This window comes from Athene noctua, chromosome 16, assembly GCF_965140245.1.
Source record: "Athene noctua chromosome 16, bAthNoc1.hap1.1, whole genome shotgun sequence".
Taxonomy (NCBI): Eukaryota; Metazoa; Chordata; class Aves; order Strigiformes; family Strigidae; genus Athene; species Athene noctua.
In genome coordinates this window covers 8,097,151-8,115,236 of record NC_134052.1, presented here as the reverse complement: position 1 = coordinate 8,115,236, position 18,086 = coordinate 8,097,151, and the positions used below count along the sequence as shown (strand labels likewise).

The following is an 18,086-nucleotide window of genomic DNA, read 5'->3' as shown; positions in this document are numbered from 1 at the left end:
GTGCAAAGCAAGTCAACAGACAGGTAATTTTTCTTTTCTAAGCTTATTAAGTGAAGAAATCCAAACTGTGAAATGACTGTCACAGAAAAGTCATTGTATTGATAAATTAATATGAAAATTGGTTACTGAAATAGTGGTAAAAACTTTTCTATTGGTTCCAAAATAAGGAAGTTAATTCGTATTTTGAGGGAGAACAAAGCTGTTTTAATTCCAAGTTTTGACAAATGTAATATTTTCTTAAGCTTTAGAATGGTTGTTTTTAAATTAAACCATCCGAATTTTTTTCAATTTAATTGCTTCAAAGTGATTTCATTAGTTCTAGCTATATCAGTTAATTGCTTCAATTTCATGTGTAAAATTATTCCCAGCAAAGGGCTCATTAGCTGTCGGAGTGCTATCACTAATTGCCAGCAGAGGGCAGGAAACGATCACTTTACCTTGATGAAGTTACCAAAGAGCTGATCTAGTGGTACAGACCTCTGTATTCCGCAGGTGACACATTCCACTGGAATAACAATAGAAATAAGAGGCTATTTTGCATTTCAGCACGACTGTCGCATAATACTAAGCCAGGTGTAATAGCATCTGGATCAATGTACACCTTCCAGTGACAAGAGAAGCATCCAGAGACCTTCCAGCCAGCTTAAAATGTTCAAGTTAAGAAACCCAGTTAAATGGATGGGCAACTAAAATGTAATTAAGTCTACCATTGTCTATAATGGTGAAGAAAAGAGTCTCATTTTTACACAGGTCCTCTCCTAAGGATAAAGCAAGCACCGACTTCTTTCCAGTCAGCACCAGAAGCTGAGTTCATGCCTCATTCAGGATCCCTCCTGTGTGCGTTTCAGCTCTGGGAGTAGCAGAGAGAAGCTCTATGAACTAACAGGGAGGGGGAAAAAAAGAGGCGAAGGGAATCATGCAGCAAGATGCGTTATTTTGGAGAAACTGCTCAGACAACACAGGTTCACGATTCTAAAGACATTCTTAAACTTTATTCCTCCCAGCAAGTAAGCAGATTAAAAACCTTAGTAGCAAAAACAGACCAAAAATACGTCTCACACTTTCAGAAACAAGCATGTGCACTTGCATGTCTGATTTACGTGCAGAACTACAATCCACATTTCAAGTGAATATGCAAATGATTAATGAGGAATTTGGGTTGGCAGCAAGAGCAAACTGCTGCATGTGTAACCATGGCAAAAATATAACAAACACCGCGTGTTTGTTTAGGTGTACGCAGTTTTGAGCAAACTGACTAGGCCATGTAGATAATGAAATGAAATGATACTGCTGATTTTGAAACAGTGTAAGGAGAAGAGAAAAATCCTATTAATAAACAGGACAGCTTAATGAAAGCTGTTTGGCACTTTCCATCTGAGGCTGCTTCAGCAATGTGCAATATTAACCCTTCTGTAACCAGATTAGATTTTGTAGACTCTTTTTCCTGATGTACACACTGCTTTTGCTTCCACTAGAACTTAAAAATTCCACTAGTGAATTCTGGAGTGTTAGGGACACTTCATGAATTAGGCAAAACAAAAGCTGCTGTTTTCTAAGATTTGAAGCCAAAGCGCCAGCAAAGAGCAACTGCCAATTACAGAAACCCAACTGCAACTGGCTTTAGCCAAAGAAAAAACATTAAAACTAGACTTTCAAATGCAGTTCTGTACTGTGTCACACAATCCCCCACTCGTCCAAACCATGCTATAAGTACTGTGGATTAGATACCTCAGTATGAAAAAAAAAAATCCCATAAAATAGAAATCAAGAATTTCTTAAAAAGACAAACCCACCAGTTTTCAGGAGTGCTTCCTTGTATGCACAACATCTGCTTTTTGTCAAGGTATGCATCTTTTCTGGATTCATAATGTGCAAATCCCATAAATTATACATTTATTCCAGTCAGATTCCCTTACTAGTGCTGAAACAAGTTCACAGTATAAACTGTCAAGACTTCCCATGCTGTGAATGAATACATATATATATTTTTTAAAAAAAAAGTAAAGTGCAATTCATTCTGTTTTGCAGAGTCACACAAGGGCTCTGTACTTCAGCATGTTTACAGCAGATTTGAAAATAGAAAGAAGAACCCCCATTAAACAATGTCATAATTTCGTGGCAGGTGGTTCTGCTCTTCAATACGAAAACCTGCTATGCTGTAAAGCCTGAACAAAAGGTTCTTCATTCAGTCCAGTGTCTGACACTTAGGGGCTTCCATTGCTGACTCGTACTATCACGCACAGCAGATCTGTGGTTTTATACCTAAACGTATAGCACAAGACATGTCTGAAATCAGAAAGGTCATTCTTAGCTTTCCAGCTTTTGTGCAGTCAGACTCCTGATACTTAAATCCTCTTTCTAATGTTCCAATGATAAATTCACTGCGCTCCTGCCCAGGTCTGCTATAGCAGCTCTTGCTCATCATCTTCAGATCCTGAGGGTCCTTGTCGTACCTCTTCATACCATTTGTTTGTGAGGGTTTTCATCTGTATGCGCCCATTATGCAAGTCCTAAGGCAAGAGCAAACCAGAACAGTTTGTTACTTAGCTATACCACCACTTGCATTACAGGAAAAGAGAAATACTAGTTTAACATATTCCCTAGGAAATAATCAACTCCTGGTCTCTAAGCACACAAAGCAATTCTGTTTCCTACCAGAAAGTATTTATCAAGTGTTCAGTCAGTAATTATTTCCATGGATGGCATTTTCAATGCCAGGTATTTTCTAGACAGTCCTGCTCTCCGGGTTTCAGCAGTCCTAATGCTGTCTGGCTTTGAATCCTCTCTATGCCTTCCCAGGGACAGTGGAAAGCTTGTGGCCTGCTTTGGTGATTTGCATACTACTTCTTCTAGTCTTTGGTTGCAGTCTGGATGGCAGTCGGTGCTTCTGGCTACCAACTACGAATCAGATGCTTACTCTGGTTTCTTGATTTCTTTCTGGTTTTGGAAAAAAGGCCTTTAGCTTTTGTTGGAAAGTGCTGAAAGCATTATTTTGAAAAAAACGCACAAAACAAGAAGAGAAACAGTACATTTGTGCAGGCTAGGAAGATGGAATGTGCACAATTTACACAAAACTATCAACCTCACAGCAAAAATGCTTAATTCTATGGCAAACTGGTAAAACAGTGAATTATGAGGTTAAGGAGTATCAGGTTTCTGAGGCATGGGAGTGAAAATGGCATAGTATTTTCACCTCTTGGAGCCACTCAGTGTTAAGTTACATGTTCAGTCAGGTGTCATTTTGCATTTACAGCTTCAAAGTCTTGGTGTCCCAGTGAAGAAGTCTTGAAAATGAAAGTTACAGTGCTGGTGCATATTTCCAAGATAAAAACTGCACTCTGCAGAAAAATGGCAGGTCCAGAATTCACAGGACCATGTACTTAAAAGGCAGGAACTTTGTGTGATAGCACTGTAAAAACTCTGCATGAGGGGTGGATGCTTTTTCTAGCAACAGTAGTAATTTCTGATACTCTTCATGGTACTCTGCAAGATTAAAGGCGAGTTCAATAAATCCATACACCTTTTAAAGTTTAATTGTGGTAGCCCTGAGAGATGCTCATTTAATTCAACCTGCAATTTTGCAGTGCAGCTTTTCATTACAGCTGCTCTACATATGCACAAGTATTATATGAGATGGTTCACTCTTCCTACGGTAGCAGTTCCATGGCTACACTCTGAGCCTTGAATGGTACAGCATGAAATAACAATCAACTCTACCATGGTTTCTTTTCCTCAAGAAAATAAGAAAGACTTACTTCTTGTGTGAGTCTTCTGGTGAAGAAGGGATTCAAATACTTGGCATCAAACCACATAAACCCTTTGAGGTCCTGGCGTTTTATGTATTGGGCTTCATATTCCTCCTCTGTGAGCTCTGATAAATGTTCAGATTCTATGGTATTTCCCTAGAGAGATCACAAATATTGGAATAACCTGAGAAATGTGGCAGGCATCTCTCCAGCTTGCTTCAGCCCCCTGCTCTCTGCTCTCCCTTCTAACAGCCAATTCCCATGCTGGAACAATATAGAAACTACCACTCCAGCCTGCCAGGGCTTGCGGCTGTATGAATCTGTCCAGGTGTTGATTCCCAGAGCCACGTAGCTTCCATTTTCATGCTGAAAGGTAAAAGACCTCAAATGTTCCATATTTTGTAGTGTTACTACCGCTGAGAATGGTTCTAGCGTGCAGCTTTTCTCTCGTGAGCTGGACAATGATTTTATCCAGCAAGTAACACTAATGTCATCATCTCACTGAAAACAAGCCCTGTATTGGAACACACCCTGTCCTTGTGCTCTTCCTATACACACCTCCCTGTGTGGACAGAGTAAGATAATTCTGAAGACTGCAAGTTTTTTCACCTCACTCCAAGAGGAGCTGTTTTTCAGATCCTACAGAACAATACTCCACATGTATTGATTGATGGTTTAGGGAAAAACAGGCAAATACTGGGATACTTTATGTACTCCAGCCTCTTGCACATGAGATTTCAGCCTGGCTGTTAGTTTTCTTCAGTGTTCTTAGCCAGAAATTGCTTTAAAATAAAACCCAGTCAGAGGGGTGCTGTTGTTACCACCTTCTCATGGCCTTTGCTTTGACTTTTTCAAAATAATTCTCATCCATCTGCCTTTTATGATTAATACATGACTCACACTGTACTAGCTACTTTCCCTCTCTATATGACTCAATCCTGTATCATCTGCTTTATGCTTTTGCAGGGTTTACTTTAATTTGTATGGATCAATTTATAATTAGATTGAGTTAAGGGACTATTTCTCCTCCCTTTGTCCAGTTATTTTGTGTGAACACTAACCAAGTTCTGTCTTTGGGATATTTTAAAATTATATTGCTTGGCTTTTTCCTACCACCTTGGCTTTTTTCATTGATTTAATTTCACTTTTTAGTAAAAATAACTTTTTAGTAAAAAATAACGTACTAGTAAAAATTACTCCCCCTGCCCCAAACAAAACCATGATCCTCTGAATAAAAAAATCTAAACAAACCATTTTCTCTGTCTTGCTAAGATTAATGTCCTTCTTGTTCCTCTTGCGTGCTTTGGAGTCCTCAATGTCAATCAGTCTGATGAGAGGCATGGTTCCTCCTCCCAGCAGCAAAATTGTGAAGAGTACTATGATGATTGTTGTTGTCCCAATAAGCTGTCGCTTCTCTATTGGTTCCAAGCCCAAATGGAGGCTGAGGGCATAGGGAATTGCACCACGTAAACCTTATCAGAGAGAACAGTAAATTAATTAAGAGAATCAACAGCTACATTGATCTTCAGCACCCTGATGACTCAACAGGAATTTCTCCATCTTTAAAAGATTTTTACAATCCTATATCATGTCCATTTACCTATCATTTGATTACCACCTTAAATGAATCTGAGCTCTTCAGATACTGTTGTTCAAATTCTGAAGTTGCTAGACCTAGAAAGAAAAGTAGACTCTTTGCAGAAAAGCTTTAGTGGGCATCATCACTGCAAAGTTCTCAAGGGAAAGAGAACATATCTATTGCACTTGGGTTTGTGCAAATGTTCAGTTTTGCTCCACAGATGGAAAACCAGTTCTTCCCAGAGTAGACCACACAATGAAAAAACTAAACCACTTTTTCCAGTTCTCCATACTTTGAGCTTTAACTTACCACTAAACCACATGATAAACATCATTTTGGGGGTGATTTTATGATCACGGAAAAAGTTGAGTAGGTAAGAAAGTGGGAAAATATTCACTGCTCTACCAAACAGAACAAGCACCTGAAAAACAGAAATAAAAGCAAAAGACCATTTGACGTGTTATGCTCATGCAGGCTGCAGTTGCATCTGGTTTGTACAGGGTAAGATGAACACACTCTTCTCACTCACAAGTCCTACAAGTAGGTGTGCTGCTAAACTAACACAAAGAAATCTCTCAGCATAGGTCAGTGTGGAATTTAACTTTTTGAAACATTTTGTCTGATTAACTGAAACTAAACCAGACTTGTCACTGACAGAGACCAGACACTACTTAAAATATATAAATGAAACCCAAGAGGCACTCCAGGGAGACCAAGAATTACTTTGGGTAAAAGCTCTCCTCAGTTCAGTCAGTTCAGCTCCTTTAATCATTCCCCTGGCGCAGCAGCTAAGAGGCAGTAAGATATTTCTATGGTCTCCCCATGGACCAGTTCCTCAGAGAAAAAGGCCAGAAGCCAAACAAATAGCATGTAATTTGGTTCCTCAACACTTCCCTCTGTATGGTTATAAAATATACCATACACTTGAAGCAACATTCTGGGGGGGGAGCAAAACCAGTACTACTGATTTAATGGCACACATTAACGAATACAGTGAAAACTTTTAACTCAGAAAAACAAAAGTTTTCACAATGGCATTGCTTTTAAGCTCCACCACAAACAGACCTTGATAAGGTAAATATCCTAGAATTAGTCAGCAGGATCCTTGAAGGGCTGTGCTGTTTTCCTTTATGAATCACCCCAAAATTACACAATTTGCATTAGACCTATGAGGGCAATGCTACATAGAAGGAAGTGTCACACCTTAGATATATATTAGATAAGGAAGTTGGGTGTAAAGCAGTGAGAGCTGTTCCCCATGCTGATAGCACTATCTGTACACTGTAGATAATTCTTCCCTTGAACCACGGAGTAAAATGTACTAGTATACATTGCTGTACACAACTGGAAATGGATTACATTTCCTTCTTTTGACTCATACTTTGAGCATACTTTTTATTTCTATATTAAACAATTATATGGGCAACCCCATGTGAAATGTAATTCAAAGTGCCATTACATAAAGCTACAGTGAAATACAGAATGAAAGAAAAAGAATTAAGAATGGAGTCAAAGAGTGAGTACACATTGGAAAAGGTTTGAGTAAGGACTTCCTCTGAAGAAGGTGAGCTCAGAGTGAAAAAGTGATGTATGGGCGAAATTGCTTTGTGTAAACAAACTGCAATGATATATGAGAGAGAGACTCAAAAGCTTTAGTCCTGGAGAGACGAAACAGAGCAGAGTTTGATACGAGCTTGCACTGTAGCTTCTATGAACTGCTCATTCATATAAATTGTTTATATGAAGCTAAAGATACATGAAAACTCAGGATTGTTATCTAGCAAAGTAACTTCTAGAATAATGTGGCGTGTATAATTATCTCAACATGTTTTGAGATTTATTTTATTTTAATAAATCTAATAGGGTCAAAACAAGCAAGGCTCTTTTCCTTGTTTTTAATAATGTTATACAGAAGGGCTTCAAAATAACAGCAAACTGGAATTCCTTAAAGAATACTGATGTATTTGTACACCAAAGTGCTGGGAACAAGAATAAAAATTTCATGCTATTAGTGAGAGTTAACTTTGTCCAATATATAAAAATAGAAAAGTATTTTCATAAAAACCTATAAAACATAACCATTCTAAAATATTTTAACTGTGTTTCCCTCCTTCCCAATACCAAAAACACATCTAAACAAATATGTAAGAAAGTAAATACCTACTATGCACCAGATGACAAAGGACATTTCAAACTTGTGAGGAAAACTAAAAATTGACAGGCCAAGAAATGCAAAAACACATGTTTCTGAAAAAGAGAAATCACATTTTAAATAAACAGTTCTATAAAACCTTTTCTTCTCCAATTATAACTTATTACATACAGTACATAATATTTCCTGGCTTTTGAATGCACAAAATAGGCACAAAGCCATTATGCAAAAGGCCAGATTCTTCCACTCTCGCCGTCAGTGGACAGCACCTTATGCTGAATGCCTAGGCTGTAAATTACTCATGAGTATGAACAAAGCTAGCAAAACTTTGTCCTGACTGAGGAATTTTTTGTCCTATACTACATTATACATTAAGTAAAACTACAGGAGCAACTACTAACCACTTCCATAGCTTTGAATCAGATTCTATATGAAACTGATATGTCAGGCATAATCTCATATACTGCAAGTTGAGCACTATTACAAAGTATTCAATTCATTAAATTCTTATAAACAGCAGCAGTTCATAGCTTGCTTTGTAATAAAGTACTAAACTGGATGATCTAACTACCCTTGTATATTCTAATGACCTCTAGAAGTGATGCTGGCAAATCTGAAATAGTACCACCAATCCCCAATGACTACAGCAATCTAAACATTTTATTTCCACAGCACTAGCCCATTAGCATCAGAGAACTTAAGAGTCAAAATGTTTCACCAGTTCACTGCTGTCCTAGCAAGGTACATTCCTTACCATAAAGGCAGTTAAAAACAGGATGGTTTTGGACCCAGTAGCAATACCTGAGTTACTGCAGCACTGGACATTGTTTGGTCAGGCTTTGGGTACTGGATACTTATATCCACATGCTCAAAACCTGCTGCAAACGTGTACAAAATTGCACCAGTATCTTAAATAAATCCTTTACAGTTACCTGAATGAAGATGTGCTTTTTTTGGCATTTATCACAGATTAAGACCAAATCCCGACGAGCTACTGGTGCTCAGGTAATGAGCATGGTTAAGTTTAGTTTGCAGCAAGGCCACTCCCTGACCATGTTCCAGATGTATCTCCCTGCAAACAATACCCAACACTTTCATGTCATCCCCAAAAAATCAGGGATATATTTGTAATACAGAAGCATGTAATTTCTTCAAAAGTTTGGCTTGTAAAAGGAAATGGAAAGACTATGGGACTCTGAGCTCCTTGTATCACTTCTTCCAAAAACTTCTCAATTTGTGAAGCTATTGTTTTTGCAAGTAGGTTTTTATATCCAAAACCATTTAAAAAAATACCACTAAAAATCCATCTCCTAAAACTAAAAATAGACCAGAGTCTAATAGGAGTCAGAGATCTCTACTCGGTTATCAATCTTGTGGAACATCTTAGCAGGAGCCTACAGGATGGGAGAGAGATTTACTGTATGTTTTATCCAGTATGGCAGGAAAGGTGACTTTTGACTGCATTCCAGCCTCCAATATTAGGAATTCTTCTCTTAAAGGTATATATTACTGACATACAAATGGCTCGAAGAAAATTCACACCTCTGCTGCTCCCACCAGAATCACCATTTCAGGCAAATAACATTTTAAACTATTAATATTATATATTAATACTAGGTAGGACCTACCACACATGAAAGCAACAGTTCTCAGTGTCTGCTGCATTAAAATCTGTGTAACTGGGGACAAGTTATGGTGTGTATAGTGAGACATCACGATGCCAGAGAAGAGGATTGCCATGATACCTGCAGATAAAAACGTGGCAGTCAACAGAAGAATAGCTTGTACTCTGCAAATATTTGTATTTATAGCCCTTACTAATGCAAAAACTTTTGAAGCAATAAGAGGGGTTTCTATTACCATTCTTTTTCATACTGGTCTCACTCCACTGGTCTTATTAAATACTAGGAGGTCTAGTATAGGTCACTTGCAAACTAGAATAAATCCCTGTTACGTCATGTTTTCCCATTGCAGTGACGGAAATAAAAAGGCGCAATCACACTACCAGAAGTAAAATGAGACCAACAGGGCACGAGTGTGAATCCACTCCAGTATGGTGCACCACCTCTAATACCATAGAAAATTACAAACAAATAGCACACGCTGGTGTATCCCCAATTTTCTATCAATCTGAGAATCAGGAAAGCTATTAAGACTTGAGAATTCAGGGAAAAAAATTACCTTTGTAGGAATCACAGAATCACTTAGGTTGGAAAAGATCTTCAAGATCATTGAGTCCAACCATAAGGAAGGTACAGCCTGATATGTTGGGCCTTCAGGGAATGCTACTGTGCAGACTGTCCCCTGCCTCCAGCAGAAAGGGTCACTACACCATCTGCTCTAAATTACTACAGAGGTTAATCTCAGCTATCATCTATGGAAAAGCCACCAAATTTTCCATTATAGTGTTCAGTTGCTCTAATGACATGCACAGCTTGGACAGAAGTACAGCAACTGATATCACAGGCCAGAACAGCTACCTCAGATTTCATTATATTTCACAAATCTTTGATTTGTGTTTAGGGATTTTTTCCATCTTCCCAGCTCTTCGTTATTTACGGGAAGAATCTGAATTTTAACCTATTTCGCTAACTGCTTAAGACGTTATCACAGACACTGTCACTTGTTCATAGGGAGCTGGGTATCTTAAAGGAAGTCAAGCATTTCCACAGTTGCTGCACAGACTTACACCTGCAAAGGATGACACCTAAAATGATGGTTAGGACTGTGAAAAAATTTAGTAGTCCACTTGAACAACTACGGTACTCCTTTTGAGAAAATAACTGACCAAAATTGACAATATAACCGAAAAGAAATCAATTGCAATGCAGATCTTGAGAGGACAGGATGACATGTGGGAGTGTGCCTGCTTTGCCCAGAACAAGGGAAGTTTAAAAGATTACAAATATTTGGCTGGAGCTACATGCCCAGGAGTGGCCCAGATGAACACAACTGAAAGGATTAGAACAGCGGAGGTACGGTCAAAAGAATCCTTTGTCTGAAACACAGAGGTGACCTGACTAAGGTCATTCAAAGTTTATGTTTCTTGAGAAGTCACTCTTGAAAGCACTTGAGCAAATTAGAGAGGTTGTTACAAATAAAATGACAAAGAACCTCTATCATCCTGAGATTAACTAACACGGAATCTTATGCAAATTCTTTTTGACTGTATACCAACGTACAGATGCATTGGTTATGCAATGACACTCTAATTCTGTAATATATTATAATTTTATATTAATAAGCAATATAAATTAGAAATACAAAAGGCCAAGCGCTGAGACCCTCCAGAATAATCTTCTCACAAGGAAAAACTTGTTTTTACAGCAATACAAATATTTTAACGTAACAAACTGCGTGCTCAGGTTTTATACAATTTCCTTCCCCTACATATGTGTTGGCCTATACACACATACAGAGCAGTTCTGGATGCAAGTGGGCAGAATGGAATGCTTGCATTAGGATTATACATCTTGATTGTGTAACTACCATGATTATAGGCCACTTCTACATACATATAAAAAATACAACTCCACTGACATCAGTGGAGGCATGCCGATATACACTGCTACAGATCCATTCCCAAATATTCACTTTAGTTCACATGTACATTTCTAGGAAGTCTGATTTCATACCTGCAGCTCATATACAAGAAATCTAGTCCTGCTATTACTCCTCACAAACTTGTAACATTCTTATACAGTCCAAATTGTAGAGACAATATATCATTTAATGCACGTAAAAAAAACCAAACCACCAAACAACAAACTCCCTGCCCCGCCCCGCCCCCCCCCCCCAAAAAAAAAAAAACCAAAACCAAAACCTCAAGCAGATTCCACAGCTATTTGAATTATACTGTTTCATCCCTTCCCACTTTCCTTCGAGAAATGAGAAAGGAAGCTGATTGGCTTAAAAAACCCACTTAAATCAGCAAAGGTCAGAGATATTGGGCATCCAGCAGAACTGGACCCTGCCTTTGTACTTGATTCTACAGAATGATGGAAGAAGGCCACCTGTAAGCCTCCCCTCATGGCCTTCAGCAAAACTTCTACCATGTATTCAGAGATACAGGCAGTACTTGGTGGTCTCAGCTGACTTCCCCAATGGCACTGGGAACAAGCAGAAAACCAGTTACAGGGTAGTAGGCTGGACACTATTTAAGTGGCTGAGATCTACAGCATGCAGCTGAAATTTTAATTCTGTGTTAGGCAGAGGTAACTGGGGAGAATACTAATATTTACATTGGCTAACTAATGCTTATGAAAATGCAATTACTTTTCTATACTTTTGGAACATGAAGTAGAGAATAACTGTTTCTTTACAGTAAGTCAAAATTAAAAGCAAGAGCACAGGTTAAATGAGAAAACACATAAAAAACCAGAGGCCCTCTTAGACACAAATAATACCCACTCCCTAAATTTATCAAAGAAACTTACACATAGTCATTTTGCTACTCACCTGAAAGTGAGATACCTTCTGCAAGTCCATAAGGAAGGTAAGCAAAGATAATCATCATCCCAAACTCTAGGGAGGGTGTCTTCCTTAAATCAATGTGCTTTAGCACGTACACACAAAAACGTTATGGAAAAAGTAAATTTAAAAAATTCAAAGAAAAAAATAAATCTGGGTCATTCCATTACAAGACGATGATTATGCTTGATGTACTTATCTACTGAATAGCTAATAAAGTCTGCACACTGGCCTTTGACTCAAGTATGGAAAGATGAATAATTTCTTATGAGGAGTGTTTCTTATAGAAGCTACTGCTGGTAAAAGTCTATCAGAATGGACAGACCTAGAGACAGAAAAGATCTGCTACTGATGTACCTATACAGTATGGATAATAACATGCTAAATTGTTTGGATCTAGCAGGGCCATTTCCCTACATGTTCAATCTTTGAAATCTCTGCTCCAAAACGATTCCAGAAAATCCACAGAGAATCATTAAATTAGTAAAGGCATTTCTAAAAATAGGGGAGAGCTATGAAACAGCAAATTAAAACAGATCTCATTTGTGTTTTAACGAGAATAACATCCTTCTGATACTCAAGATATTTAAACTTACTTTACATTTGTAGTCATAAAAGTAGACGTTTGTCAAGGGCTGCAAATTCTGCTTTGCATCTCATGCATGGTTCTGCAACACAGCTGCCAAGTACAAGTAGATTTTGCCTCAAACATTATTTGCCACAGTAAGCATGCAAGCAATCTCCTCTGTTCAGTCACTAGACTTCTAGTTACTTTCAAATGGGTGACAGACTTGCAGTAATATTAGCTGTGAGGAATAGTCCTTCAATCACATCCTTAATGCTTAAAATACTCCACCTACCATCTTTGTTAAAATTCAGAGGATTATATGCCTGTGACATGGAAGTTCACATTCCTCCTGGGTCATGAACCAGCAACAACCTTCAACTGTATTTATCTGCTGGCAACTAGTAAGAGATGTCCTCTGCTTCACTAAAATTTTGCATGCTTAGGGTAAATCCAATACTCTGAGGCACAAATAACTGTATTAGGGCAAATAAGCTGCTTTTCTCTTTGTCTTAATATCATTTAGATATCAAAAAAGTGTTGAACATCTGTCTCCCTCTTTTGTTGTGATGTATGGAATAATTTAAAAGTTCATGGAATCAGGCTAATGAACCAAGAGATGAAATACGTCTATATTTAATCAAACACTGTGTTCTTGTTATGTACAAACAAAATGCTTAACATTATGGCCCAGATGACATGAATAACTGTTGTACAAGCCTAACACAAAAGATTACCTACAGTGAAGTCAGCATTAACGTTAAACAAGCATAGAACAGTAACAAAGGTGTCTGACTACAACAAATATCCTTCCTTATTGCAGCAAAGAAGGTTCTGGGTTGTTTAGCAACCAATTCATGGAAGAGGCAAAATATAACTCAGTGTAAATCCAAATAGAACAGTATCTGTATTCAGCTGTCTGAATATGATACATAGGGACAAATGAGCTGGTCTGACTCAAAAGCCCTCAGGAAAAGCAGCTTTTTTTTTTCTTTTTAATTAACTGGTTTATGTATGTAAAAAAGGAGCCATATGCTTGCAAAAATGGATCAGTATTGAAACGGAATTAATATACTTTGAATTTACAAAACAATTACCATATTTTATAACACTCCAATGCACATAAGCTACTGTACAGCATTTCAGACCTTAAATATGTTCATAAAATTTTGATGCAACTTTTTAATACACACCCATGAAGACTAACATAAAACCAAAATGAACACGAGAAAGTCCTCACCCAGCAAAATAATGACTAATAGGAAATATTGCCTAAGAAATGCTGGAGAAGCTGGGAAAGAAAGATACTATTGAAATGCTGAATTTTGATAATTTAGACAACTATATCACCAAAATTAAAAAAGGATATTAATGCAGAAATAAGACCAGTAAGTGTGCCAAGTGCTGCTGAGCCAAAGAACATCTTAAGAAAGTATCCCAGTGCCTGTAGAAAGGTTTGCCATCCACTTACATCTGACATATTTTCTCTTGTCAAACCTTCTGCTGTGCTAGATGTAATTAAAAAATAAATAAAAAGAAAGTTATAAATTCTGAGCCTGGATCCAAAAATACTAAACATCTTTTGAGAACAACAACAAAAAAGACTTGCATTTCTTTGTTGCTACCACTCTTTAAAGGCTTTTACTGTGATATATATAACAAGAGGAATGTCAAAAGATGTTAAATCAAATCTTAGTGTAATCCCCAAAGGGAAACCTAATTCTGCTAAAAATCTGGAAACCCAGCATTGCTCTTCTGAAAAATCCCCAGAATGGCATAAATAGGCTATGATAATGCCCAGTATTACAAAACAATTTTCAAACTTTGAAAAGGAAATGAAAACACATTTTGCAGTGGTAAAAATTCAGGGCATGAAAAAGAAAAGACAGATCACGTGATCCTCAGGGAAGAACAAACGAACAGGAAGACTTCTCATCAAATATTTAGGTGTGGATGAGAGACAAGAAGGTCACTGAAGAAAAACAAAGAAGCTCTTAGGAGGAAAGGGGAGAAATCTCTTTGAATTTCAGGAATGTAATAGGATTCCTTGCAAAGACGACATGGATTCTAACTAGTGTTCCTCTGGATTGCTGTTAGCTTTCATGGTCTTCCATAAAAGAACCATGACTGTATTAAAAGCAATTAGTTTATTAAAAAATTACTCCAACTTCACTATCGTCTTAGTATATCTACTTCTTTTATACATTCATAGTTCATCTACTGACTTCAGCAATAACATGAAGATATATCTGTATTTCTTTTTACTCTTTCAGACCCAAAGTATTATCATGTGCAAAGGATAAGGATGTTGGATATTACTCTTCCTTGTGAGAGCCCCAACATAAATATAAAACTATTTCATGGATGTTGATGTATCTCCTGCCCCAAACTGAAGTGTGACTCTGGGTATAAGCCAATGATACAGGAGACACAGCTGTGTATTTGGCAAGGTAAATATTTCTGTGTGAGCCTGTTGGTTTTCTGTTGTCAGGACCTTCAGATAGAAAGAGAACTGGTAAACATACAGACTTAGAAAGTAATCAATTATCTGGGGTCAACGAGATGAGGCACTAATGTAGGTAATAAGACATTCATTTACTGTCTTCGGCCTATGCAGTTTATGTTATGGATTGCTTTTAACAAAGAAGGATCACACAAAATTCAGCTTTACACCAGAAATACATGATTTGTTCCAAATAGAGATGGAAGAATTACTGTATATCTAAACTAATTAACATAACATAATGTGGATGCTGTTTCCATAAACACATGTAGTTCAAATGCACTTACTTGGTCAAGACAATAGAGACTGCATCATTGAGAATGCTTTCTCCAAAAACCAACATGTTAAGTACAGGATCCACATTGAGGGCATTGAAAATGGCAATAGTAGCCACAGGGTCAACTGCAGATATTAAAGAGCCAAATGCAAAACTGGGAGAATACAAAACAAAGAAGAAAGCTAGATGAAAGAAAAGTAATAAGCTTATATGAACAACTAGTAACAAAAACATTAAATGTTACAGTTTCTACACAGTGAAAAGTTATGCTCTCTTCCCATTCATAACAACTTCAAGTGACAAAAGGAAAGTTTTTGGTTTTCATTTACTGATATACCAAAGATATACTGATATACATATACTGATATACCATTCATTTACTGATACACCAAAGCCAGAAGAGATGTTGAAGAAACACCCAACTCCCAGCTCCCAACAACAGTATCAATGTCTTACTCCAACTAAGTAAGAAAAAAATCAGAGGAATGGGAAATCAAACAACTTTACAGACACAGCCAAAACCATGCACAGTGCTACATGTTTAGGAGACTAGAGAGGAACATTTAAAGGGAACTGCTAAAACTTCATTACTTTGGAATCCAAAGAGAGACAATACAGAGGCAATAGGACTGCTCAGCTGTGTAAAGTCAAACACTGGAACCAAGTAAGGAAGATTTTTGCTGTCCATACATATTTTATTTGTTATGTTTCTTGATTGCCACCCTATTTATTTGTGGATTTTAACAGAAAACTGCTGTATTTGCTATACAATAAACAAACAAACACACACATATCCCAAATAAACAAGGAATGAACTTTATTTAATGATAGGGTGGTGTGCTCCTAAAAAACTGATTAGAACCTTTGCCAGGTTATTGAAAAAATCTACATTACTGATACTGAAAAACTCATTCAGTCTTTTAAGAGAAGATTTGCACAAGGAAGTTATGCCCTTATCATAGTTTACATATTTTAAATTTAAAGGTGAGTTTAAAAACCAGTATCTTTCTTATTTAGAAAAACCACTGAGCACAGAATCCTATTTTGAAATAAGGGTGTAATAAATAGGATTTAGAAGTTTTCAAGCTATTTATTAGTTTCATACACCATGTTGAACCTGAGCAATCTAAATAATAACAAGAAGAGCTGGCCAGCTACATTTCCCATACACAATTATCTTGAAGAATGCCTCATTTCATATACTACACCATTTCCCCAAGAGCTTACCTGTCTGTCATGTTGAGTTTATAAATTACATCAGCCTGAAAGAATAGGTAAAACATAAAAAAAAAAAAAAAAAAAAAAAATCACAGTCAACTGTGGTTTTTGCTGTTTTTAAAAATGAAACTATTCATCAAATAGTTCATAAAACTATTTATCAAAATTTGTAAATTGTTATAATGAAAAAAAATCACAGTACTGATGTTACCCAGTCAAACAGTGTTCTCCAACAGTGATCTACTGCTACAATTCTGGTCACCCAAAATCAGGGAAGACCAGATGAAACTGGACCAGGTGAGTAGAGTGACTAAGGCATTCAAAGGAGAGGAAATCTGAGAGACAAAGAGGAAAGTATGGATTGCTTGGGCTACCAGAATGAAGTCTGAGAAAAAAATATAATTATCTATGTCTACAACTAACAAGTGAGGAAACACCAAAGCAGAGAAGCAAAAAAACCCCAAACTGCTGACAGAAGACAAATAAGTTTAATACTGGAAGCCAGAAGATGGCTCTAGAGAAGACAGGTTCTGGAACAGGGTTCCAATAGGAAGATTAAGTAAAAAAAAGTAAAACTCAAATCAAGTCTTAACTACTTTTAACATTCAGCTTGCTTACATAACATGGAGCATGGTTATGTAACACTGCCTCTGTCATAGCAGAGCACTGGAGTTAGTGACCCAGGAATTCACTTTCATTACGTTTGTCTGCTCTTGAAAAATGGACTTTCAAAGAGCAAGCTGGATAAGTATGCTTCTAAGTAGTTATTCTTACCTGGCCTAGGAAATAAATTCCTCCACCTACAATAAAAGCTGATATTGCAGTGCCAAATACAGAAAACAGAGTGATGGAACCAATGTTCTGAAAAAAATTACCCTGAAACACAATAATAAAATGAGTAAATTAGTGAAAATTATCTGAGGGAAAAGTCATGTTTAGGTTTGCATCTAAATTAGATTCTGATTCACAACTGCGTTTCTGATAACAAAGCATCATTTGTTTGGTTCCAGGTACCCCAGGACATACATCCACACCATATGCTCTCCTGAGGACAACAGCAAATCCCTCCGATACCCAGGAAAACATGTCGGTCTGGTACCCTAACAACAAACAATCCTCAGATGAACAACTGGATATTCACCAGCACTTTTGACACATTCCCCACCTGACAGAACTGTAAATGAATCCATTTATTGTAAGACAGGGCATGTGAAAGGCTTGTAAACTTCCCAGTTGCTTGTTCATTTCTTACGCTGTGATTTTGTACGAAAAATTCTTCAGTGTTGGTAATAATTCATGATATTACTATCACCTGCTGCTCACCCCCTCTCTTGCAGCACAGCTTAAGTAAAAAGGCAGCACACAGGGAAGACCAAAACCACTTCAGCCAGGAGTAGCACTGTGAGAAATGGCCACGGAAACACAAGCTCCCAGGCAAAGGGTGAAAATCCTTGTAAATGTTTTCCTCTTCTTTAGCTATGGAGTGACCCCACTTTCTCAGTTCGGATTCTACTCCTTCCCATTTGCCTCCTTCACATCAGCCCTTGTACAGCTCTGATGAGGTAAGAAACCTCTC

General features: G+C 37.4%; 1 protein-coding gene across 1 annotated transcript in view; it reads right to left on the bottom strand.

Annotated features, from left to right (window-relative positions):
* Nucleotides 1–971: 971 nt before the first annotated feature.
* The window catches only part of SLC9A8 (solute carrier family 9 member A8), a 31,488-nt gene continuing 14,373 nt past the window's right edge, over nucleotides 972–18,086 (bottom strand). The window contains exons 6-16 of the mRNA XM_074919982.1: nucleotides 17,285–17,386; nucleotides 16,520–16,554; nucleotides 15,303–15,446; nucleotides 13,882–14,020; nucleotides 11,936–12,041; nucleotides 9,106–9,222; nucleotides 7,490–7,572; nucleotides 5,635–5,746; nucleotides 4,998–5,218; nucleotides 3,756–3,902; nucleotides 972–2,510 (exon numbers count right to left, since the gene is read on the bottom strand). Coding sequence (XP_074776083.1) covers nucleotides 2,403–2,510; nucleotides 3,756–3,902; nucleotides 4,998–5,218; nucleotides 5,635–5,746; nucleotides 7,490–7,572; nucleotides 9,106–9,222; nucleotides 11,936–12,041; nucleotides 13,882–14,020; nucleotides 15,303–15,446; nucleotides 16,520–16,554; nucleotides 17,285–17,386 — 1,314 coding nt within the window. The 3' untranslated portion in view covers nucleotides 972–2,402. The remainder of the gene's footprint in view (nucleotides 2,511–3,755; nucleotides 3,903–4,997; nucleotides 5,219–5,634; nucleotides 5,747–7,489; nucleotides 7,573–9,105; nucleotides 9,223–11,935; nucleotides 12,042–13,881; nucleotides 14,021–15,302; nucleotides 15,447–16,519; nucleotides 16,555–17,284; nucleotides 17,387–18,086) is intronic.